Source organism: Bos indicus x Bos taurus, chromosome 19 (genome assembly GCF_003369695.1).
Source record: "Bos indicus x Bos taurus breed Angus x Brahman F1 hybrid chromosome 19, Bos_hybrid_MaternalHap_v2.0, whole genome shotgun sequence".
NCBI lineage: Eukaryota > Metazoa > Chordata > Mammalia > Artiodactyla > Bovidae > Bos > Bos indicus x Bos taurus.
In genome coordinates, this window is record NC_040094.1 from 48,017,617 (window position 1) to 48,044,207 (window position 26,591).

Genomic DNA, 26,591 nt, shown 5'->3' on the forward strand with positions numbered 1-26,591 from the left:
ATACCGCACAGATTTGGGATAGGTTTGTTCTCTGATCTGAAACTCTATAAAAACATCACAGCCAAGTTAGTGGTTCTCAGGCCAGGGTAGTTTATCCCCTCAGGGGACATTTGGCAATGTTGAAGTAATTTTTGGTCAGAACTAGAGGGTGGGTGGAATGATGCCATAGGCATCTGCTGGGCAGAGGCCAGGGATGCTGGTGTACATCCTGCCATGCACAGGACAGGCGCCCACAACAAAGAATGATCCAGTCCAGAATGGTGCTAGTGCCAAAGCTGAGAATCCCTGAACCAGCTCGTGTAGGATTTTATGTCAGTTCACTCAAGTGCCTTTGGCTGATTTGTTGATACCATATGAGAACCCTGTACATAAGAGTGTATTATGTCCTTTGATGCCTCAGGTATTGCTGTGGGATCTTAGGGAAAAGGGAGACCAGGAGTTTTCATCCTAGGTCTCTGTTTCGGAAGGTTGCTTTTCTCTGCCTCAGCAGACTTGATTAATATTGCTTTTTTTTTTTAAGTGATTTAGTCTCTGTATTGTTAAACTAGTTAAAATGTCCTTCTTCCCCTCTTCTGTCTCATAAAAACATGCGTTCATTAGGGTGATTATAATTAGTAAAGCACTTAGCAAAATGTATTCAGCTTGAAATTTTTTCTATTACTTTGTCATCATTGCCATATTTAAAAATATTATAAATGTTCAATGTGTAGATATGTTTGGTTAGGTTGAAGTTTGTTAGCTAACTTTTGAGGAGACCTAGATCTGTATTTTTATTGTTTTAAACCAGTTACAAGTTTTAAAATGTTAAATGGGATTGCAGAATTATCTATTTGGGACAAATAACGACTTGTAGAATTTTGTTATCTTACTACTCTTTTCTTCCTGAAAAAGATTTTTTTTCATTTGGTTTTCAGTAATGTGACCACCCATCTATCATGTGTCCATTTAAGTCAGGTCTTAAATGAAGACAAGAGAGAGGTACCTAAGTGATCCACAGACAGTCCTGCCACCTCAGTGAGTGGTGGCTGAGCCTCATTATCGTGCAAATCTAAGTATGTCTTGGTTGTTAAAATAGAAACCAACCTTAATTTCCTTTTTCCATTGCATTTTATCCTCCTATCTTAGATTCTGTGCTTCATTGTTATAATCAACTGATTTGTATATACCCTTCAATTCCCTTTCCCCACTCTCTCCATTATACTTGCCTGAAAAAAACTCAGCCCTGATTAAATCTAATTTTCCTTGCCTGTATCTAAGCGGTTCAGCCTGGTTAGAGAAAAGCACATACACCCATGCTGACTGATCTCACTTTAAGTTTGTGACCACCAACCTCATGAGCCTCTGAGTTGCTGCCAGTCCTATTATATTTCCATAGTTAATTCACTCTCCTAGATGAATATTTCATATTTTTGTCACTTTCTGCAGTCTTCCAGCAGCAATTCCTTCCCCTCTACTCTGTCAACTGATGACTTGACTTTTTTATTTTATTAGGAAAATAGAAGCAATCAAAAGAGAACTTTCCCATGTGTTTCTGCCAGCTCTACCAGGTTACTTGTGTCCTTATCCGTATCTGCCTTTTAGGATGCATGAACTGGACAGCCCTTTACTTGGGCATCGATTTCCCTGAAAATTATATATGCACCTCTCCTTGCCATGTCTGCTTATATAACTAAATGAATAGCTTAGAAAACGTCTGTAGGACTTCCCTGGTGGTCCAGTGGTTGGGAATCTGCTTGCCAGTGCAGGGAACGTGGGTTCGATCCCTGGTCTGGGAAGAGTCCACATGCCACAGAGCAACTAAGGTCGTGCACCACAACTGCTGAGCCCGTGCACCCTAGAGCCTGTGCTCTGCAACAAGAGAACCACCTCAATGAGAAGCCTGTATACAGCAGTGAAGACCCAGAGCAGCCAAAAATAAATAGATAAATAATTAAAAAAAAAAAAACCCACAGAGGAGCTCTTGCTCACTAGCACAACAACAAATTGCTCTTTTTGCAGTCTACCCTGTCCCTGTAGATAACAGTTCACTGTGTCCAGTTTTTTAGATCATAACTTTATGCCCCATATCTCATCCATCAAAATCCTGTTTTCTTTTTAAAAAATAGCAGAATCCACCCTCTTTTCTGTTCACCTGGTTCTCTGCATCAGTCTCTAAAGTAGTCTCCTTGTTTCTGCCTGTGTCTCACCTATTTTCAATATAGTAAGTAGCCAGAATGATTCTGTGAAAAATTTAAGTCGGATCCTATTCAGAACTGGCCAGGGGCTTGTCCAGACTGTTCTAGGCTTATGTGGTCTAGAAGCTCCTACATAATCTTTGCTCCTCACATCCATCTGACTGCATCTGCTCCCCTTCTCCCTCATGCCACTTAAGCTGCACTGGCCTCCTAGAAGTTCTGTGAACACTCTGAAGCACTCTTTACTTCAGTGCCTTTGTACCTGCTATTTCTTCTTCCAAGAATAGCGTGATGAGCAAGTCCTTCATCAGACTGTTGCTCAAAAATGGCCTTGTCAAGAGAGGTCTCTCCTGGCCAACTTCTTTGAATAATAGTCCCTCTCACCTTGTAACTCTGTCCCTAATCCTGCTTTAATTCTTAGTTATTACTATCTGGCATATGTATTTAAAGTTTGATATATATATTTAAATTTTTATTGATTCATATTTATACATATAAAAGAGTATACATGTACATCTACACCTTAATGAATGTTCACCAACTGTACTAGCACAAGAAACAAAGTACCAGCCCCTCCAGAAAGTCCCTTATGTTCCCTTTCAGTTATTAGCCCCCTCCCTGCGATTGGAGATAGCTACTGTCCTAACTTCTAATAGTAGCATAGATGAGGGCTCTTTTGTTTTTATACAGTGTATGAAAGGAACCACACACTATCTAATATAGTCTGGTGTCGAGTTTCTTTCAGTCAGCATTACTTTGGTGAAAGTCATCCATGTTGTGTGTTGTAGATCATTCACTGTCGTCATTGTGTGGCATAATTTTAATATTTTTATTTAATTTACAGATCTTAATTTTTAACTATACAGTTAGTTTGTTGCCCATCATCTTCCACCAGAATGTTAATCCCAAGAGAATTGGACCTTTGTTTTATTACTACTATTTCCATCTCTTACACTGTTTGTTACATAAAGGTGTAATCATTTTGACTATTTCCCTCACTCCTTGGCATAGAAGAGAGATCTTGTTCAGTGTTTAGTCTCTAACACCCAAAACAGTGTTGGGTGCACAGTGGGAACGCAAGACAGACTATTTGTTGAAAGAGAAGAATAGAAGAACAGATAAAGAATCATTTTAGCTTTTTCCCTCCTAAGTGATTCTTCTATATTTTTTGTTAAATACAAAAAAGTACACAAACCCTGAGCCTTTGAGTTCAGGAGTTGGTAAACTACAGCCTACAACTGGCAGGCCGAAAATGATTTTTAGATTTTTTGAGTTATAGAGACAAAGAATATGTCACAGAGTTATGTTGCCTGGAAAGCCTAAAATATTTCTATCTGGTCCTTTACAAAAAATGTTTCCAGGCAGTCATTATGAAGTTAACTCCATTAATCATTACTTAGGTCAGAAAGTAAAATACTTCCAGCACCCTGGAAACCTTCCCTGATCACAACTCCCTCCCAATACTCTAGAAACAACCACTGTTCTAATTTTTGTGATCAGCATTTGCTTTTCTTTATAGTATTGTCATTATGACAGTTTTGTTAATCACAGCGTTTAATCTCCATGTTTAAATCTTCTGTATTCTGACTTTTGGCTGTTTGTTCTGTCAATTACTAAGAGAGGTATATTCATGACTGTCATGATTATGGGTGTACTTTGTTTCTTCCTGTATTTATATTTTTGCCTTACGTATTACTAAGTGATTCTCTTTATTTCTCCTGATACTTTTTGCTCTTAATGCAGTTTATCTGATACTAGTATATTCAAACCGCTGTATAGTGTAAATATTTCTGTTTTTATATTGTCAGCTTTTCATTATTATGTTTTCAGTATATCTGACAAGTACATAGTTGAAATTTTTTTCTTTATTCAGTCTAAAATCTTTTTTAAGGGAATTACGTAGTGGTCCAGTGGTTAGGAGTCAGCACTTTCACTGCTGGGGCCTAGGTTCAATCCCTGGTTGGGGAATTAAGATCCTACAAGCTGTGTGGCATGGTCAAAAAAAAAATCTTTTTTAAACTTCATTATTTATTCTGTTTACACTAATGCTGCTAAGTCGCTTCAGTCATGTCCAACTCTGTGTGACCCCATAGACGGAAGCCACCAGGCTCCCCCGTCCCTGGGATTCTCCAGGGAAGAACACTGGAGTGGGTTGCCATTTCCTACTCCAATGCATGAAAGTGAAAAGTGAAAGGGAAGTCGCTCAGTCGTGTCCGACTCTTAGCGACCCCATGGACTACAGCCTACCAGGCTCCTCCATCCATGGGATTTTCCAAGCAAGAGTACTGGAGTGGGATGCCATTGCCTTCTCTGGTTTACATTAATAAACATCGTTATATTGGTTTTAAATACTCTGGCTTTTAATGGTATCTGTCATTGCCTGTTTCTTGCTTGTTGTATGTCACTGTTTCCTTCAATTCTTGTTTTCATTTGGATTAAAAAATGATTTCATACTTTTCTCCTCCACTAGTAGGTAGGTCCTGTGTGGTGTTTCTCCCACAGGTATCTTTAGTATGCCAAAGTTTGATGTTAACAGTAGCCTAGTTACATGATAACTTCGATTCCATTTCTGTGCTACTGCCTTGGTGGTGGTGGTGTAGGTTTATATTTTGCCTTTAAAAAATTTATATATATATATATATATATATATATATATAAAATCATAGAACATTATTATGCTGTCAGTGTTCATTTAGATTTATCCATGTGCTTACTTACCTCTTTCTTTGTACTTCTTGCCTTTTTACATATTACACCTTCCACTTTAGGGAAGAAGTGGACGTGGAAGTACTTCTGCCTTCCGTAGTCCTTAATACAGTATTTATCTGCTGGGGGTTAACTCTCTAGGTTTTTGTTTGCTGAAATAACTTTATTTTGCCCTTATTCTTGAAAGATATTTATGCTGTGTATATATCTAGATTGTTTTTTTTTTTTCACCACACACAGTTAAGTATATCGTTAACCATTTTTTTGGTTCCCTTGGTTACAGTTGAGAAAATAGTTTTCATTTACTTATTTCTTTGAAAGAAACTGCTCTGCTTCCCCCTACCCACACCTACCCTTCTCCCCTCAAGCCCCAGGCTACTTTTACTTTGTGGTGGTGTGCTTTGAGACATCCTTTTATTTCCCTTCCATGTGATTTGCTGGGCTTCTGATATTTGTGGGTTGCGGTCTTGTACCATTTCTGAATAGTTATTTGCCATTGTCTCTATCTCAGTCCTATTCTCTTTTTCATTCTCCTATAAAATTTCAGGGAACCATATGTTAGCGGAGAAGGCAATGGCAACCCCACTCTAGTACTCTTGCCTGGAAAATCCCACGGATGGAGGAGCCTGGTGGGCTGCAATCCATGGGGTTGCTAAGAGTCGGACACGGCTTAGCGACTTCCCTTTCACTTTTCAGTTTCATGCATTGGAGAAGGAAATGGAAACCCACTCCAGTGTTCTTGCCTGGAGAATCCCAGGGATGGGGGAGCCTGGTGGGCTGCTGTCTATGGGGTCGCACAGAGTCGGACACGACTGAAGCGACTTAGCAGCAGCAGCATATGTTAGACTGTCTCACTTTATCACCTGCCCCTTCATTCTTCTTTCTGTATGCTCCATTCTGGATAGTTTCTTGCCTTTCAGTTCTCAAATTCTCTGTTTTGGTGTATCTAATTTGCTGCATTGGATTCTTAATTTTTGTTATTTTATGTTCCCTGCAGATATAGTCAAACTGTCTTTTATTTCTTTAGTCTGGTAGACATAGTTGTTTTATAATCTGTTAATTTTTGTATTTGAAGTTTAAAAAAATCTGTTTCTGCTATATCTTAATTTTCCTAGTTGTTGCTCAGGTCTTTATTTCTTTTATGCTTTGGTTGTCTGTATGCTGCTCATACTTGAAAAATTGTTTGTGAAATTTCTTTGAGGTCTAAAATGAACATATGTTTCTCCAGGGAGAATTTTTATTTGCTTCTCTCAAGTGTCTAGAGATTCTACCAGTCTCTACAAACTACTAAATTCATGGCTTGCTTTGTTTGATTTGCTAGATTGTTTCTTTCAACCAGACAAGCAGTATTGATTTGGATTGTATTAACTTGCATGGGAAATCCCATGGGCAGAGGAGCCTGGTAGGCTGCAGTCCATGGGGTCGCTAGGAGTCAGACACGACTGAATGACTTCACTTTCACTTTTCACTTTCATGCACTGGAGAAGGAAATGGCAACCCACTCCAGTGTTCTTGCCTGGTGAATCCCAGGGAGCCTGGTGGGCTGCCATCTGTGGGGTCACACAGAGTCGGACACGACTGAAGTGACTTAGCAGCAGCAACATTTCTCAGGGGAACCCACACCCCCTGCATGGCCAAGGCAACTGTTGCAGCTCCCTGAGGGCGGGAGAACTATTTCTTCTGGCTTACATTTTCCCTGAGGTTTTAACCCTTTGAAAGTACAGCTTAAAGTGGGAAGGATTCATATTGAGAGTCCTATGCTGGATGGGCTTGGCGTATGATTAGCCACTTGGCAACATGGTGCCCAGGGATTGAAAAGTCAAGATCTTAGGGTGTCCCATGGATGGAGGAGCCTGGTGGGCTGCAGTCCATCGGGTCGCTATGAGTCGGACACGACTGAGTGACTTCACTTTCACTTTTCACTTTCATGCATTGGAGAAGGAAATGGAAACCCACTCCAATGTTCTTGCCTGGAGAATCCCAGGGACGGGGGAGCCTGGTGGGCTGCCGTCTGTGGGGTCGCAGAGTCAGACACGACTGATGTGACTTAGCAGCAGCAGCAGCAGGGCAAATGTGACTTTGATGCTTCTTTTACTACCTGTTTTGTGTTCCTTATTTCCATTAGGTTTTGCCATGACAAATCCCTACTATTTTGACAGCTTTTCAATGCTTTTAATATCTTTTTAAAAAAACATTTTGTCCTGTCTTTATAGTTGTTTTCTAAGGGAATGTTGGTACAAACATCCCAACCTGCTATATTTCCAGAGATATTTAAAGATCTTTTAAGCCCTTGGCAAATAATTATTGAATGTATGACAGAATTACTTGTTTTAATATTGTAGCTTCAATGATAACAGTGTGCCAGGTAGTGAGATTATTGTTGTTAAGTATTACAGGTATTCTGGAGTCTGCATTTAAATTTATTGGGTGAGGTAGGAGTGTTGTTTTTAAGGAGTTGTGGCTTTTACTCATAGATTTAAAAAAAAAAATTCTTTTTTCCAGATCACTTTGATTAGTCTGTTTTACTTATATTTTCTAAAGTAAAAATGTTAGTTTTCCCTGATAAAGGGATACATGCTGATTATGAAAGTCCAATAATTCAGAAGTGGTAAAATATACAGTCCTTTCCACAAGAGCTATTATCAAAGAGTTTAGTGGGCATATATGTATACATGTATGTTCATATAGCAGATTTCCTCATTTCCATTGTATAAATTTATTTAGACAATAGACTGACTTAAATATTTTGTATTCTCTAAGTAATGCTGTAATGAATATCCTTGTGTATACATCTGTGCTTATGCATTTGTTTCCTTTGGATAAATTTCCAAAGGTTAGTTCCCAAGTCAAAGAATATGCACACTTTAAAATGTCATCACATGAATGGATAAAGAAGATGTGGTGTCCAGTACACACATACACCCACACACTGGAATATTACTCAGCCGTTAAAAAGAACGAAACAGTGCCATTTGCAGCAACACGAATGGACTAGAGATTATCGTATTAAATGAAGCAAGCCAGACAGAGAAAGGCAGATATCATATAATATCACTTATATTGGAATCTTTAAAAATGATACAAATAAACTTATTTATAAAATAGAAATAGACCCACAGACATAGAAAACAAACTTATGGTTATAAAGGGGAAAGGGTAGATGTATAAATTAGGAATTTGGAATTAACATATTAATATACACACTGCTATATATAAAATAATAACCAACAAGGACTTACTGTATAGAACAGGCAACTGTGTTCATATTTTATAATAACTTATAAGGGAAAAGAATCTGAGAAAGAAAATATGTGTTCAGTTACGTATATATAACTGAATCACTTTTCTGTATACCTGAAACTAACATTGCATTATAAATCAACTATGCATCAATTTAAAATAAATAAAATGAAATATCATCACATAATTGCTAGCAGGTCATCAGCAGTTTGAGAGTCCCAATTTCTTCCTATCCTTCTAATACTGAATTTTACATTATAGTCTTTGCTAGTGAGAAAAATACCTTGTTTTATGTTGCATTTCTTCATCAGTGATATTACATATCTTTTCATATGTTTAGTGGCCTTTTGGATTTCTCTTTTAATGTTTATTCAGTTCCTTTGCCTATTTATTCGAGCATTTGCTTTGTCTTGCTGATGGGTAGGAACACATTATTTATTAAGATTGTTAGCTCATTGTCACTTATAGTGTGAATATTTTCTGCCTCTTTATAATTTGTTTTTTAACTTGTTTATGTCCACTTTCACCATTCAGAAGTCAAAAAATTAGAAGTGATCAGATTTATCAGTGTTTTTCTCTTCATGACTTATTACTAGTTTTGTCTTATTCTTAGATGTTCCTATATGGTTTGTGTTTTTAATGTCATGTTTAAAAAACCCTCACCACTAGAAAGTCATAATAGCATTTGTATATTTTCTTATAATTTTTATGTATACTATAAGGAAGTAATGTACTTTTCCTTTTTTCAAATATCTGTGTACATATCATATCATCTTTGTAATAAAATTCCCACTAATTAGAAATGCAGTATAATCACACATTACACATCCATTTTATATGGGTCTTTTTCTGATTTTTCCGTGCCACTGATTAGTCTGCTTGTTCCTTTACCAGGATTATGCTTATTTGGTTTATTGTTGCTTTGTTATTGCTATTTAGTCGTTAAGTCATGTCCAACTCTCTGCAACCCCATTGGACTGGAGCCCACCAGGCTCTCCTATGTCCATGGGAGTGTGTTGTCATTTCCTTCTCCAGGGGATCATCCCAAGCCAGGGTTGTCTCCTGCACTGGCAGGTGGATTCTTAAACACTGAGCTACCAGAGAGGCCAGTGTTGCTTTGCAGTAAGTTTTAATAGCTGGTCAGGTTTCCCTGGTACACTTTATCAAAAATTACATGGCTAATTTTGATGATTTTTCCAAGTGGACCTCAGAACTAAAATATGAAAATCCATAGAAACAGTCTCCCCAAAGAGCAGAGGAGAATCTAGATGATCAATCGCTATGCTACCACAACACCCTTTCTTGCAAAAATAGAAACAATAATACACAAAAAGCCCTGAGCACTGGCTTTTAGAGAAGTTTGACATATTTAAAATGTGAACTCAGAAGCACAGTATTTTGCCATATAACGTTGGTCGTCTTTTATATTTGTCAGTGAATTATAGTTTTTGTTTTACATGTAATCTGCATATTGTTTCCTTGTAAGTATTTTATAGATAATTTTGAATCTGATTTTTCTTCTGATGCTACTTGTTCTGATTATAATCAAGTTGTTGATATATGGGGAAGTTATTGATTTTTGTGTATTTATTTTCTATTTGGCCATCTTACTGAACTCTTATTTGTTGTTTTTCAGTTGATTTGTTTGGTTTCCTTTGTGAATAGTTATATCATCCAAAATTGACACTTTCTAATGTTTGATATTTTCCAGTGTTTATACCTCATATTGTTTTCCTTATCACTTTGGCTAAAAATTCTATGATAATGTTGAATGACTGTGATATTAATGTGTTAACCCCTGTCTAGTTCCTAATTTTAATGAAGGTATCTCAAGTATAGCACCATTAATTATAGTTATGTTTATTTCTGAAAAAATACTCTGTTGAATTATAAATGGATACTTACAGGTTTTTTTTTTTAAGTATTGCCCAACAATGTGCAAATCTTTTTGCATCTAAAGGAAAGAATCTTGATTCTCTGCCCTCCCACACCAACATTAATGTAGTGAATTACATTAGTAGATGGAATAATGAACTATCCTTACATTTCTAGAATAAGCCATACATAATTGTGGTATATTATTCTTTTGTTTGTATTTATTTTATATTTTGCATATGGGTATAATATGATAATAGAATAGAATAGAGAGTGAAGTAAGTAGGGGCCAATGCCTTAATCTTTATTAACCTAGAGGTTAGAAATAGCATTTCCTTGTAGAATTGAGGGTATAATGAAGTTGTTTGTTGAACTCTACAAAGTAACCTGCAAATTCAGAGTTCTGTAAATATAGAACCATTAAAATGTACTAAGATAGGTCATAATCCAGTGATAATGTTACTGTACTCTCCATATTTGTTTTCAGAGGGTTTTTTTTTTTTAAAGTCCTTCTTGTATCTGATAACTGTGTTTTAATCTGTTGCATGTTTTGGCAGTATCAGATGTTTTCTTTGTCATGTAATTTGTGTGTTTTCTTTCATGTTTTCCAGCGGCGAGTAGAACAGCCTCTCTATGGTTTAGATGGCAGCGCTACAAAGGAGGTGTCAGAGGAGCAGTCTGCCCTGCCAACGCTTATGTCAGTGATGCTGGCAAAACCTCGGCTCGACACAGAGCAGCTGGCACAGAGGGGAGCTGGCCTCTGCTTCACTTTTGTCTCAGTGAGTACTGAGGCTGCGTTTATGCACATCCTTGTTTTCCTGGAGCCGAGATGGAGTTTGAGTAAGGATTTTGGTAGAGAGATGATGATTTCTAACTCTGTGTTACCTCTAAAGGTGTGTGCTTGTGCTCAGCCCCGCTTGGCTCAAGGCGCTGCGAGAGACTGCTTTATCAAAGTCTGAGTTTCCTGTGGGATGGAAAACACAACCTTAGGTTGACAAAGAACAGAAAATACAGATTAAATTCCATTACAATTAAAAATAAAATCTCCAGACTCCAACCATCACTTGTTTGAAGTTAATAGTCAAGTTAATAAAATATTAGTATGGGGATAGGCATGCTTACTAGTCATTTTCCCCTCTATGGTATCTGGACAGCCTGCATGCTTGCTTTCTCTCATTTCTTCAGAGTATTAGCACAGTTGCTTTTCCAAGACTATTTGGCTACCTGTTTGTTCCTTTCACCTTACTTCTTTCTTCTTCCTTGAAGAACAGGAATTTGATTATTATAAATGTTTGACCCCATTTTTTTATTTGCCAAATTATAATGCAGTTTGACTTAAAAGTTGTTGCTTTTCTTGGTTTCTTTACCCTGCCAAGTACCTGTTTGTTTTCAGTGACACAGTAAAGCAACAGAAAGCCCCATCGCCCTGTCCCTCCATTTTTAGGGGCCTCCTTCAGAGCTGACATTACCATTGATCAACGTTTCTTTCTCTCTTTCTGGTTCATTTTCTCCAGTAATCTGTTTCCTCCTTATTTGCTCCATGGTTTCTGAGCAAATAAATCTCTATAACCTCTGGGATTAACCCACATATGATTGTATTAAAAAAGGCCATGAAAGGAAAGGAGATAAAAATAATAAAATAATTAGATAGGGATCATTGTGTATTATTTGAATCACTTCTGCCCTTCCTTCCTTCTCCCATTCTTTCCTTCCTCAGCTTAAAACAGTACCCATGTATTACCTCAGAGTTCTTTAAGTTTGGGGGTAATTTATTGCTGAGCAGTAGAGAACTAATACATGTGGCTTTATCTTTAATGCTTCCTTTTTTCCTCATATTCTACATCTAATCTATCAGAAAACATACTTATATCTAGAATCTGACCATCTCTCACCGTCTCCACTGCCACCATAATGGCCCAACATCTCTCTGCTTTGGAATACTTTCTTATAGAGGAGTAATATGGTAATCACATCTGAAGAAGGAACATGGAAATAGTATAAAAACCAAAGTCCTAGAAGCTTTGGTATAGTTCTGTTTCTCTTTGCTTCTCTGCAGTTCCAACTGGAGTGTAAACTTAGATAAAAAAGGAGAAAAGCAAAAAAGTTAGCAAATATATAACAAATGTTGGTTAATAGAGACAAGCAGTTTCCTTTAAAAAAAATAAAAGGCAAAGGCTATGAACAAGTAGTTTTAATGGGAAAAAAAGGACAAATGTCTAACAATGTGAAAACTGGTTAACTTCAGCCATAGAGAAATGCAAAATAAAATAACTTATCAAATTGACAAGGACTAGTAAATCTGGTGATTCTTGGTGCAGGTAGTGGCTTAGATACACATACAGTGCTATGTGTATGTATAAATTGGTACAGTCATTTGGACAGGTTGGCAGTGTATCTCAGTGTTAAGTTTACATATCCTTGGGTCCCAAAATTCCATTCCCATGAACTACACAAAGATGTTTATTGTATTGTTTATAAATTGCAAAAATTTGAAAGCAGTGTCCTTCCACAGTGTTTCAGAGGAACTTCTAACAAGAATACCTATTATCTCCACGTTGCTAAGTCCGGCAATCAGTTCTCAGAACTTATTCAATATAATTCATTAGCTGCAGTTGATCAGTCCCTTCTTCTTTAAGCACATGGTCTTTTCTTTGCTTCTGACTTTTTGATGCTTCTTCATTTCCTGGATCTCCAAATGTTGGAGTGCCCCAGGGCTCAGTCTTCAGTCCTCTTATATACATACCATCTTTCAGTAAGGAGAATCTCATTTAGTTTCTTACTTTCAGTTATCACCTATACTCAGAAGACTTCCAAATTTACATCTCCAGCCCAGAGCCCTTCCCTGAATTCCAGATCTATGTAGTCAGTTGTCTGTGTCTAATAGGCATATCAAATTTAACACGACCAAAGCTGAATTCTTCACTTTGTTGCCCCATTCCAAACCCCATTTCTTCCACATCTCAGTAATTTTCAGCTCTCGGCTTAAAATTGTTCAAAAATCCTGGAGTCATTCTAGTCTTATCTCTTTATTTTATATCCTAATTCTGAATCCATCAGCAAGTCTACTGATTTTACCTTCAAAATATATTCAGAATCCTGCCACTTCTCCTGCCCTTAACGATGACCACTCAAATCTCGTCTCCCACTGAGATCATGGTGGTAGCCTCCTAACTGAACTGTCAGCTTCTGCCTTTGTTCTCAGCAGATCAGAGTGATCCCATTGGAGCTTAAGTCCAGGCATGCCACTCCCCTGCTCACAAGTGTTCATAATGGCACATAATGCCTTGCATGGCCTGTTTCCCACCACTTTGACATCTGTTACTACTGCCTCCCTCCCTCACCAAGTTCCATCCTCACTGGCTGCCTTTCTTCTTCAAATACTACCTGGTGTCTCTCACCTCAGGGCCTTTATATTAACATTCTTCCTCTAGATATCACCTTGCCTTGTCCCCTTGGTTCTCTCTAGTCTCTGCTTAAGTCTACAGCCTATTAGAAAGGCTGTATTGTATAAGATAGCACTCCTTCCTGCTCCCCCCAAACATTATGTAGCTGCTGTGCCCTAATTTTTCTTCTTAGCCTTATCACTAGCTTACCTGTTATAATTTACTTGTCTCACTCTGCACCCCCATCCTAACTCCCTTCCACTGCAATGTAAGCTGCATCAGGTCAAGGACTTCACTTTGTTCACTTCTGCACCGCCAACACTGGAACAGGATCTGCTCTCATATACAGGCAGTTTAATTATATGTTGTATGAATTAATGAAGGCATCTTTCATATAGGGACTAGTTAGATAAAATATAGTATGTATATACAATGGGATGCTCTACAGTTGACCAATGAAGTGAGATAGACTTTTATGTAGTTTGTAGACTTTTTTTGGCCATGGGATCCCTTGCATTTCCATATGAATTTTAGGATCAGCTTTTCAATTTCTGTAAACCAGACCAGATGGAATTTGTAGCAATTGTGCTGACTCTGCAGATTAATTTAGGGTAGTATTGCCCTCATAAAAAAAAAGTAGGTATATGTATTGGCAATGAAAGACCTATAGATCAATACTGATAAGTAAAAATAGGTGGCAGAATATTATGAGTCTGATCCTTTGAATGTTTGATCCCATGGACGTCCATGGCATTCTCTAGGCCAGAATACTGGAGTGGGTAGTCTTTCCCTTCTCCAGGGGTTCTTCCCAACCTAGGGATCGAATCCAGGTCTCCCGCATTGCAGGCAGATTCTTTACCAGCTGAGCCACAAGAGAAGCCCGTTTAAAATCATATTGGTACATAATTTTATGAATTTCAACATAAGAAATTTGATTTTCAACATTATAAACATATAGTTTTCTAAATTGTAAAAGTAGTATATGTGCATGATCTATGAATAATTGAAGTGATATAGAAGAGTAAAATTCTTTCCTTTGTATTCATGAGATAATCACTGTTAAGAGTTTGTTTTAGATTTTGTACTGAATACCATTTTAACTTCAAATTATCTTTTATGTAATCAACATTCCCCATTGAGAGATGTTTAACATACCCAGCTTCCTTTTTCATCTTTCAGCTTTTTAGTTATTATTACATTGTGATATTTAGTTTGTTATTTTAACTATAATTGAATTGTTTCTGCTTTATAAATTATTCTAAAAATTGACAACATTTAAGGAGTATTTACAATATTATGGTTGTTTCATTATTGTGCACCGTAAAACCGTGTGATTTTATTGGATTCACTGAGAAGAAAACAGTCCTAGTCACTGAATTTGTTTAGATTGAATGAGGCAGTTATAGTTGTCAAGGTCTAAAAGGTTTTTTTTAATATATATATGAGGTCTGTTACTTCCTCAAAAGCTACATCTTTTAACATTATATAAGATGTTCTTAAATGCTTTAATTTTTAAAAATGTAGTTTGCAGATTTTTTTTTGGCTGTGGGATCCCTTGTATTTCCATATGAATTTTAGGATCAGCTTTTCAGTTTCTGTAAACAGACCAGATGAAATTTATAGCAGTTGTGCTGACTCTGCAGACTAATTTGGGGGTATTGACTTCATAAAAATATTGTTTTCCAGTCCATGAATATGAGATATCTTTCCATTTATTTAGGTATCTTTAATTTCTTTTTATTAGTAATAAAATTTGGAATTTTTGGTGTATAGATTTTGCCCTTGTTTTGTTCAAATTATTTCTAAGAGTTTATTCTTTTTCATGTTATTGCAAATGTTTTTCAGAGATGGCCTTTTTTGGTGTTGAAAAAGTTCCCTTCTGAGTTCATTGAGTTCATCATGAAAGGGTATTCGATGCTTTCTCTGTATCTGTTGAGATGATCGTATGGTATCTTTTTATTCTTGAGGTCTGTCCACTATTTGTCTTGTCCTTGTCATGTCATAGCCTTTTTTTAGTCTTAAAAAACCTTTTACCTCAGAGAAGCTTTATTTTACTATTCTTAGATTTTTCTTTCCCTCTGCTCTTTTCCTCCTAAAAGCCTGTTAGATAGTTTTGAAGCCTCTTCCTGTTCTTGTTTCTTAACTTTTCTTTCATGCTACTTGACTTTGTTTCTTCCTCTGGGAGATTTTCTTGACATTGTCTTTCAGATTTTCTGTGTTCGGTTCTATGCATTTTGTTACTTAGTTCATCTATTCACTTTTTAGAATATTGATACTCTTATCTTGTCACATTTATTTTTCAAGTTCTTTACTGTAGTATCCTTTTAACCCTCTCTGAACATATTTTATTTTTAAAGTTGTTTTTATTGAATTCTCTGTTTTCTCTTGGATCAGGTTTTGTTTTTTCATGTTGGATCTCCACTTTGTGCTGTTGGTTTTCTTGAAAAGTGTATCTTGCTTTAGTTGAATGCAGTACTATTAGAGTGATTTAGCATAGGTTATTGGCATGGATTTTTCTCTGCAGTGGCATTGTACCGCTTCCCAAATAGCCCTCCATTGGTGTGTGTGTGTGTGTGTGTTATCCCTGTGTAAGCATCTGGTCAGCTTTCAGCAGAAAAACCAGCTCCTTTACAAACATGGAAATAAGGAGGGCGTTGTTTTGCTAGGTAACTCTTTAACTCTTAGCGGTGTATTCCACGTATCCCTCCATTCTGTCAGTTGTAGCGGGCAGGGATACTGTGCTTTCTTTGCTATTTTCCTTAGGACACAATATTCATAGCAGAAGCCCCTCCCCCTGGACTCACTCATTTTTTCATTTTAAATATTTACATGTTTGTTTTTTTAATTTAAGAGACCAATTCTTGTGCTTTACCCTTGGTTCAGAAGCAGTAGTATCCATGGCTGTCACTATGCAAGGGAGAGATCAAGAGGGGACCTTGTTGGACTATACAGGTTTTAAATGTCTGATAATTGTTCCATGGGTCAGTCCTGGTAAAGGTAAATCTCAGTGTGGGGCTTTGGAGGAGTTCCCTTGAAAAGAACCAGCCTGTTTTACTGCTGGTGTTTCCAGCTGTGAATTTATTTTACTTTCTCTATCAGTCTGATCCCAAATGCTTTTGAATGTTTCTTAAAATTTAAAGTTTTTAAAAATTTCTGATTCTTAATTCTCCTTTGTTTCTTAATGCTATTAGGGTTTCATTTAGAAAGAAAACCTTCCAAGTATCAGTAGGACTTTGGGAAATCTAGCCTGTAATTATGAATTAGAAGCCAATACTACTTCTGTAATTGGAATGAAGAACACGGAAGTCTGGGAAGGATGTTTTGCCGAGTAAGGGTTGGACTAAATTTACAACTACAATGGTCTGCTTAGCAAGGCCATCAGCTTCTCATTTCTTGAGAACATGATCCTGTAACTGTGGACTCAGGAGACTAAGCTCTCTTTGTTTTCCAGTGTTGCATTTCTAGTGTTTAACACAGGACCAGGCACAGAGGTTCATAATTAATACCGAATGAATGATAAGAATTTTCATGGAGTATTTTCATGGATTCACTTGTCACAGTAGGTCCTTATATTTTTGTAGTTCTCCTATCTTTTGTAAGTATTGTTTTCATTTTCATAAGGATTTGCTACCTCCTTACTTCTGTCCCACTGACTTAGTTAACTTTCTGCAGTTTTACTTATCACGGGCTATTTATATGTACATTTTTACAGAGAGCTTTAATTTGGAAACGTCTCCTTGAATGACATTCTAGTACCCTTTGTTTGCTGAAAGAAAACGTAGAAATGAGCACATGTTAAAAAAGGAAAAAGCATTAAAAAAAATAAAAAACCCATATACCAAAATCTAGAAGTTCATAGAAAGAGCCTTTTAGCCTGTCATGTGATTCTTGTTGGTGTTTATTATAAAAGCAGCTCAGTAATGTTTATTTAGAGATAGATTTTAAAAGGATAGGATTTTAAAAGCAATCTAATGATAACTGAAAGAGATAATGGTTATATCATAGTGCAGTATAGTATGTGAGTTTTACAATCATAACCCTTCATCAATAAGACGAGGTTAGGTTTGCCACATTGTAGGAAGAATAGGGAACATTATCAATTATTTAGACTCTCCTAAACCTGGCTCTAATCACTGCTCTGACATACAGGCTGTGTACATTGTTTTATCTCTTTGAGACTGACTCCTCATTTTTCACTTTTTGATCCCCACAACAGTTCTCTCTCTTCCACTTGGGTTCTTGTATGGAATGTGAGAACCTGGAATGACCCTATCGTCTCTTCTCTTTGACTGCTTATTTCCTTCAAATTTTAACTCTGATATTATTTTATCAAGGAATTCACCCTCAATTCATTAAGTTAGGTTAGGTACCTTGTTGTGTATGCTTATAGCACATATCCTTAATTGCAGTTTTGTATTTATTTATATGATTGTTTAACAGTTTCTATCAACAAGTATTTATCCAGTGTTTTATACATCTTCTCTTGGTTTATGAGTTTTATAAGGCAGAGTGATGACTGGGCCTTTAGGTTTTGTTTCTGTTTTTCTTGGCCATTGCGTCCCGAGCATCTAACATGATACTTAGATGGGGATGTTTCAGTGAGTACTTGATGAGTGAATAAATAAAAACGGAGATGATATTATCGCCTACCTTACAAGACTGTGTGAGCCTTCAGTTAAGTTGTGTGTATGAAGTGCTTAGCTTGCTTGTGGCCTGTTCACAGCAGTACCCATAATGGCCGATGTGAGAGTCAGTGTACTGTGCTCATAGAGATTGGTTACTGTGGATGCAGATAGCCCTCAATTCTTATTCCCACTGACTAGCTCTGTGACCCCATGTAGGTACTTAATATCTCGGATTTGCATTTTCTTTATCTATAAATGGAAATAGCAGCACCTCCTTATAGGGTTTTGTAAAGTAATCCAAGTCTATGCCCTGACCAGTAATGCTGAAGAAGCTGAAGTTGAATGGTTCTATGAAGACCTACAAGACCTTTTAGAACTAACACCCAAAAAAGATGTCCTTTTCATTATAGGAGACTGGAATGCAAAAGTAGGAAGTTAAGAAACACCTGGAGTAATAGGCAAATTTGACCTTGGACTACAGAACGAAGCAGGGCAAAGGCTAATAGAGTTTTGCCAAGAGAACGCACTGGTCATAGCAAACACCTTCTTCCAACAATACAAGAGAAGACTCTACACATGGACACCACCAGGTGGTCAATACTGAAATCAGATTGATTATATTCTTTGCAGCCGAAGATGGAGAAACTCTATACAGTCAGCAAAAACAAGACCAGGAGCTGACTGTGGCTTAGATCATGAACTCCTTTTTGCCAAATTCAGACTTAAATTGAAGAAAGTAGGGAAAACCACTAGACCATTCAGTTATGACCTAAATCAAATCCCTTACAATTATACGGTGGAAGTGAGAAATAGATTTAAGGGACTAGACAGAGTGCCTGAAGAACTATGGACATTGTTCATATGGACAGTGTTCATGACCTTATACAGGAGGCAGAGATCAAGACCATCCCCAAGAAAAAGAAATGCAAAAAGCAAAATGGCTGTATGAAGAGGGCTTACAGATAGCTGTGAAAAGAAGAGACGCAAAAAGCAAAGGAGAAAAGGATAGATATACCCATCTGAATGCAGAGTTCCAAAGAATAGCAAGGAGACATAAGAAAGCCTTCCTCAGCAATCAATGCAAAGAAACTGAGGAAAACAATAGAATGGGAGAGACTGGAGATCTCTTCAAGAAAACTAAAGATACCAAGGGAACATTTCATGCAAAGATGGGCTCAATAAAGGACAGAAATGATATGGACCTAACAGAGGCAGAAGCTATTAAGAAGAGGTGGCAAGAATACACAGAACTGTACAAAAAAGAGCTTCACAACCCAGATAATCATAATGGTGTGATCACTCACCTAGAGCCAGACATCCTGGAATGTGAAGTCAAGTGGGCCTTAGGAAGCATCACTATGAACAAAGCTAGTAAAGGTGATGGAATTCCAGTTGAGCTGTTTCAGATCCTAGAAGATGATGCTGTGAAAATGCTGTACTCGATATGCCAGCAAATTTGGAAAATGCAGCAGTGGCCACAGGACTGGACAAGGTCAGTTTTCATTCCAATCCCAAAGAAAGGCAATGCCAAAGAATGCTCAAACTACCGCACAATTGCACTCATCTCACATGCTAGTAAAGTAGTGCTCAAAATTCTCCAAGCCAGGCTTCAGCAATATGTGAACCATGAACTTCCAGATGTTCAAGCTGGTTTTAGAAAAGGCAGAGGAACCAAGGATCAAATTGCCAACATCCACTGGATCATCAAAAAAGCAAGAGAGTTCCAGAAAAACATCTATTTCTGCTTTATTGACTATGCCAAAGCCTTTGACTGTATGGACCACTGCAAACTGTGGAAAATTCTTAAAGAGATGGGAATACCACACCACCTGACATGCCTCTTGAGAAATCTGTTTGCAAGTCAGGAAGCAACAGTTAGAACTGGACATGGAACAACAGACTGGTTCCAAATAGGACAAGGAGTGCATCAAGGCTGTATATTGTCACCCTGCTTATTTAACTTATATGCAGAGTACATCATGAGAAACGCTGGGCTAGAGGAAGCACAAGCTGGAATCAAGATCACCAGGAGAAATATCAATAACTTCAGATATGCAGATGACACCACCCTTATGGCAGAAAGTGAAGAAGAACTAAAGAGCCTCTTGATGAAAGTGAAAGAGGAGAGTGAAAAAGTTGACTTAAAACTCAACATTCAGAAAACTAAGATCATGGCATCCGGTCCCGTCACTTCATGGGAAATAGATGGGGAAACAGTGGAAACAGTGTCAGACTTTATTTTTGGGGGCTCCAAAATCACTGCAGATGGTGACTGAAGCCATGAAATTGAAAGACGTGTACTCCTTGGGAGGAAAGTTATGACCAACCTCAACAGCATATTAAAACGCAGAGACATTACTTTGCCAACAAAGGTCCATCCAGTCAAGGCTATGGTTTTTCCAGTAGTCACATATGGTTGTGAGAGTTGGACTATAAAGAAAGCTAAGCACCAAAGAATTGATGCTTTTGAACTGTGGTGTTGGAGAAGACTCTTGAGAGTCCCTTGGGCTGCAAGGAGATCCAGCCAGTCCATCTTAAAGGAAATCAGTCCTGGGTGTTCATTGAAAGGACTGATGTTGAAGCTGCAACTCTAATACTTTGGCCACCTGATGCAAAGAGTTGACTCATTTGAAAAGACCCTGATGCAGGTAAAGATTGAGGGCAGGAGGAGAAAGGGACAACAGAGGATGAGATGGTTGGATGGTATCACCAACTCAATGGACATGAGTTTGGGTAAACTCCGGGAGCTGGTGAAGGACAGAGAGGTCTGGCATTCATGGGGTTGCAAAGAGTCGGACATGACTGAGCGACTGAACTGAAGGACTACTGGTGATCATGGCAGTAATTGCTCAATAGGTGATGGTTATACATTGTTTTAATGTTAACGAATAAAGAAATAAAGGAATAATTAGGAAGTATCAGATGAAACTTACATTATTCGAAACACTGTATTCTCTGATGAGATGATATTTCCATTAGCCCATAATCCCCAGAATATCCAGTATTTTGTAATTATGTCTAATTATGTATTATGATAGGTTGTACTATGTTGAGTGCAATTTTGTTTTTAAAAGGACTCTTTGGAGTAAAGGTCTTCCTTGACTTATGATGGGATTAGGTCCTAATAAACAGGTCATGAGTTGAAAATACCACTTGTAAATAAAAATACATTTAATATACCTCAGCTATTGAATATATCATAGCTCAACCTTGCTTGCCTTAAATGTGCTCAGAACATGTATATTAGCCTGCAATCACCTAACACAAAGTCTATTTTATAATATAGTGGTGAATCTCATGTAATTTATTGAATACTGAAAGTAAAAATCAATATGGGTGTCTGGGTGTATGGCTCTCAGTGTATCTGGTTGTTTACCTTCATGACTCTGTGGCTGACTGGGAGCTGTGGCCTGCTGCTGCTGTGTGGCATCATGAGAGAGTACTGTGTCACATGTTACTAACCCAGGAAAAGGTCAAAATTCAAAATTTGAAGTACCGTTTCTACTGAACTTATTGCTTTCGCACCATCATAGAGTTGAAAACTTGTTAAGTGGAACCGTTGTTAAGTTGGTGACCATCTGTATAGTGATTGCATAGTCTTGAACAGTTGAATTATATTAAGTCCTAAACCTTCTAAATTTGAAAGTGCCTTAGAATGCCCCATTATTTATGTGTAAAATGTCACAGTAAACAAGTGATGATATTGTAAATCGGCCAAAATTTTTGGCCCACTGTGTGTTCCTGGGCAGAGTTTGAGGGTCTCGGATGTGCTTCTGAATAGAAGTTTCCAGTCCTCTCCGCCTGAGTCATGGGCGTCCCTGGTGCTTGAGTGCTTCACCAGCCTGTCCTGCGAAAGCACGTTTACGGTTGACTGTTAAGACGTGTGGGTTTGGACTGACTGCTCAGGTCCACTTTGATGTGGAATTTTTTTTAATAGATCCATACTATGTGTTACACCATTCGAGACTGGTTTAATCAGCAGATTTAGAACTATGGATCCAGGGGGCCACCTGTAAAGTTACCTGTGGATTTTTGACTGCATGGTGGGGGGAGGAGGGTGGATGGTCAGCGCCCTTAACCCGTGTGTTTTTCAAGCATCAATTGTACCATGAAAAGGACATTTACATACTTAATTTCCATATTTAAAAAATTCATTTGTAAGCATTTGGTGTTTTAAACTATTTACAGTAAAATGATCTAAGCCACCTTGTCAAGCCCTTACTTTTCATTTGAATTGTGTATACTTTCGTCTTGGCTCCATGGCCCTGAGTCTTGGTTTGCATCAGGAAGTATTTGTTTTATGTAATCGTTTGTATCCATATAAATGCTCATGGAGAAAGATGGAAAACTTCTTGTGATTGGTGGTACACCTTTATTCCAGGCTCAGCAAAACAGTCCCTCATCTACGGGATCTGGCAACACAGAGCATTCCTGCAGCTCCCAAAAACAGATCTCCATCCAGCACAGACAGACCCAGGTAGGTCAGTGGTTGATAAACAGAGAGGGAAGGCACTGCTTCGGAGTAAATGCTAACACTGCGTGTAAAACCTGGGTCTTCTCTCTCCCTTTATTTCTCTGACTTCATCTCACTTATTTGTGTGTGTTGTATTCAGAACTTGCATTATGAATATTTCAAGTCTTTTGGAAGGTGCTTTTAACTTTTTGAGGTGTTCCTTTGCCTTTCTGATGTATTCAGAAAGATTATGGACAGAGATGATTCTATTGCAGCATGGGATCAAGGAAAAAAGCACTTGTTTTGGAGAACTCAGGACCCCGATTCAGGTTCTAGCTCTGCAACTTATGCTTTATCTTTTGGGGCCTCATTTTTCTTCTGTTCAAATTATCTGTAAAATGTGGTTGATTATCATCATCTTAGTATCTACAAAACACTTGTTGGCACAGTACTTACGGTAGGCGGCAGGGAATCTTTTTTATTGAAATATCGTTGATTTAGAATGTTGTGTTAATTTCACATGCATAGCAAAGTGATTGGTTATACGTATATATATGTATGTGTCTGTATTCTTTTTTTTTCTGATTCTTTTTCCATTATGGTTTATTACAAACTATTGAATATAGTTCTGTGTGATACACAGTAAAACCTTGTTGTTTTAAACTTCTTTAACACGTGGCACACCAACATAATTCTTCCTTAACAGTCTTCAGAAACTCCTTAATTTAGGGAATGTTGTGAATATTCAGAAATAATATCTGCTAAAAGGATAGTGGATATATCCTCCATTTTGTTGTGTTGAGCTCACCAAATATTATACCTTGTTTTCTTGAAGCCTGTTGGTACCTTGTTACCTTCAAGACAGGATGCCTGGAAATCTAGGAGAATTTCTTAAGTCACAAGAGCTAAACAGCCCTCAGGAGCAGATTTTAATTTTATTTGAATTAAACTTTTGAATAGTTGAATAGACTTCGGTACTTGAGCATTCATCTCTCTTCTTCTGGTTGCTCTGTTTCCACTAGGTGGCATGTTTGTTCTTTAGAGACTTGGGTTCTTTCTCCTCTGATGACCTTTTCTATTCAGTTAGTTTCATTTCTAGAGAGTATGTTTCTGTACTGTTCAGTGCACAGTATTTTGAGAATTCATATATTTTATTCCAGAGTTAATATATTTTTGAAGGACAAGTATAGCAGAACGTAATGCTTAAAGAATGAGATGAGAAAGGCAGATTTAATTTCTTGAGCCATGTGATTCCAGGCTAGTTGTGTCATCAAGTGCTTTTTTTCAGAAAAGTAATGAGAAAAATGTGATGACATGTAATATTTTGAGACTAATCCTGAGTTTGTTTTCTGCTTATCCCTGTAGTCTGACCTCACAATAGAAAAAATATCTGCACTAGAAAACAGTAAGAATTCTGATTTAGAGAAGAAGGAAGGAAGAATAGATGATTTATTAAGAGTAAGTATTAAAATGTCATACGAGATTTTATAACAAGCAGTGATTGATTTATCTATATTTATATGTGTGAATTACGTGCATATCATGGAGATAATTACTGTAACTAAATAATAAAGTTAAAATGTAGACATTTGGATATTTTCCTTTGATCTGAGGGAATCTGAGTAGGTAACAAGGATCAAACTATATTCCAAATGGTACCTTTACATTGGACATCTTAATTGTAGAATTTTAGTATTTAAATATATACTAGAGGACTATATCTGTGGAGAGTTGAAGCTGTGAGAATATGTATATAGAGTGTTGTTTTCCCATTTCAGGGAAATTTTTTTTTAATGTCTTTGAATTTTTTAAAATTTTATTGATTTTTTTATTGGAATATAATTGCTATACTGTATTAGTTTCTGCTGTACAATGAAGTGAGTCAGCTATATGCATACATATATCCCTTCCCTCTTGGACCTCCCTCCCACCCCCCGTCCCACCCCTCTTGGTCATCACAGCACACCAAGCTGAGCGTCCTGTGCTTACAGCAGCCTCCCATTAGCAGTCTGTTTTACCCATGGTAGCGTGTATGTGTCAATCCCAGGCTCTCAGTTTGTCTCACCCTCCCATTCTCCTCCTCACCCCCCACGCCCCACCCCCCCATCCACATGTCCGTTCTCCACGTCTGTGTCTCTATTCCTGCTCTGGAAATAGGTTCATCTCTACCGTTTTTCTAGATTCCACATATATGTGTATTTGAATTTTAAAAACTATTTCACAAGTACTTTGCAGTCCTGGTTTTGCATTTTATATCTTTTATAACCTATTCGTCTAAAGTGTTTTGTGCTCACAAGAGAAACTTTAAAAGTAGCTCTATGGAGTTTAAAATATACCTCTAGAAAGTATACAATGATTTTTAAAAAAATTTTTTATTTTATTGGAGTATGGTTGATTTACATTGTTATGTTTCAGATGTATAGCAAAGTAATTCAGTTATACATATATTCATTCTTTTTAAGATTCTTTTCTCATATAGCTTATTGCAGAATATTGAGTAGAGTTCCTTGTGCTATACAGTAATACCATGATATTTTCTGAAATAATTTTTAATATACAGTTTGGCATATTGACTGACCCTTTTAAAAATATTTTAAGATTTATTGTTTTCTTATTGTAAAAAGCAACACATACTCTTTATAATAAATTTAGAGAATAGTAAAAATAGTAAAAAAAATAAAATGACACCCATAATTCCATTAACTGCAATTAAAACATTTGGTATATTTACTATAGTAATTTTTGATCTATTTATAGCATATATAAAATTTTTTAAAGAAATTGTTTATTTATTTTTATTTTTTGGCCACAAAACGCAGCATACAGGATGCAGTTACCTGGTCAGGGATTCCCACGTAGTGGAGGCATGAAGTCTTAACTGTTGGACTGCCATCGAAGTCCCTGTACATGAATCCATCTATACATAAATACTACCAATTTGTAAATAAAATTGGCTAACATTTTAATCTCCAATGTTTTTATTGTTCTCAAGCTGATGTTCCCTTTTCTATTCAGAAACATTTTTCCTTAGGCCTGGTGGTTTTGTTTCTTAGTTTGCTTTTCTCCATCCTTCAGTGAGAAGAGCCGTGTTTAAACTCAGTACCTATTTTCCATCTTTCGTTGTTAGCATGTATACTTGCTTGGTGTTGCTCTTAACGTCTCTTCTTTTCACTTGGGTGCTCATTGAATTGCCAAGGTTTATAATTAGATATTGTGTGTTTATAGAAATCCTAGTCTAATTGTCTAATCTAAACCAAAAAATTAAGATTTTTGTCCAGGGTAGCTCTGCTGAGCTAAAAAAGGATCATGGGCTTGTCTTCTTCATCATCTGATTTTCTTAAGATTGAGAAGATGGAGTATGTAAAAAACTGACCCTAACTTAGGATTATTTTGGGGAGTTTTAAAAATATGGTTTTATTTCCCAGGAAACGGTATGTCCTCTTTGCCACTCCCGTCTTTCTAATCCTTTGTTTTCTGAAGATTGTAGTCTTTCTTTGGATCTAGAACAGTGCCAATGGAATGGTTACGTCAGAAAAGAAGACACAAAGGAGAGATGCCATTTTTTCAAATTGATGAGAGCTTGTGTTTCTGATTCGGAGGGACAGGGGAATAACCACTGCTCTTTTTGTCTCCTTTCAGACAGGCATGGACCATTGATTGAGTTTTTCCATTTTAGTTAGATGTTTGGGTAAGGCTGCATCAGGACCTGCTAGTCAGGTGCTATTTTAAACCTGAACACAAAATCATTAGTGTTGGAAACCACAAAAATTTAGAGTTTTTAAAATTTAAAATAAACTGCCAGAGATTGATTCCATAAATTTGATTATAGATTTTAAGGGATGTTCACCTTCCAAAAGTAGATTGGACTTCATATATATGCATTATATGATCTTTGGCTTGCAGATTTTTTAAGTATGAATTAGACATATTTAACCAAATGTCCTTGTACTTGGCCTTTGGTAATGTGGTCCATGGAACTCATGAGCGCTCTCAGAAGAACTAATAGGAAGAAATTATGAGGAAAGTAGATACTTGGAGATGGAAACTGTTGCACAATGGTCACTTTAAAATGAAGCTTCAAAGTCTCAAAAATTGAGTGTGCTATAGTATCATTTATTTGCCAAAAGAGTAGATA

At 37.1% G+C, this 26,591-nt stretch overlaps 1 protein-coding gene across 5 annotated transcripts in view; it reads left to right on the forward strand.

Annotated features, from left to right (window-relative positions):
• TLK2 (tousled like kinase 2) overlaps positions 1-26,591 on the forward strand; it is a 123,911-nt gene that overhangs the window by 45,806 nt on the left and 51,514 nt on the right. For all 5 annotated transcript variants that reach the window (XM_027517554.1, XM_027517555.1, XM_027517556.1 and 2 more), the window contains 3 exons: positions 10,607-10,774; positions 22,385-22,480; positions 23,822-23,914. In XM_027517554.1, the coding sequence (XP_027373355.1) occupies positions 10,607-10,774; positions 22,385-22,480; positions 23,822-23,914 (357 nt within the window). The remainder of the gene's footprint in view (positions 1-10,606; positions 10,775-22,384; positions 22,481-23,821; positions 23,915-26,591) is intronic.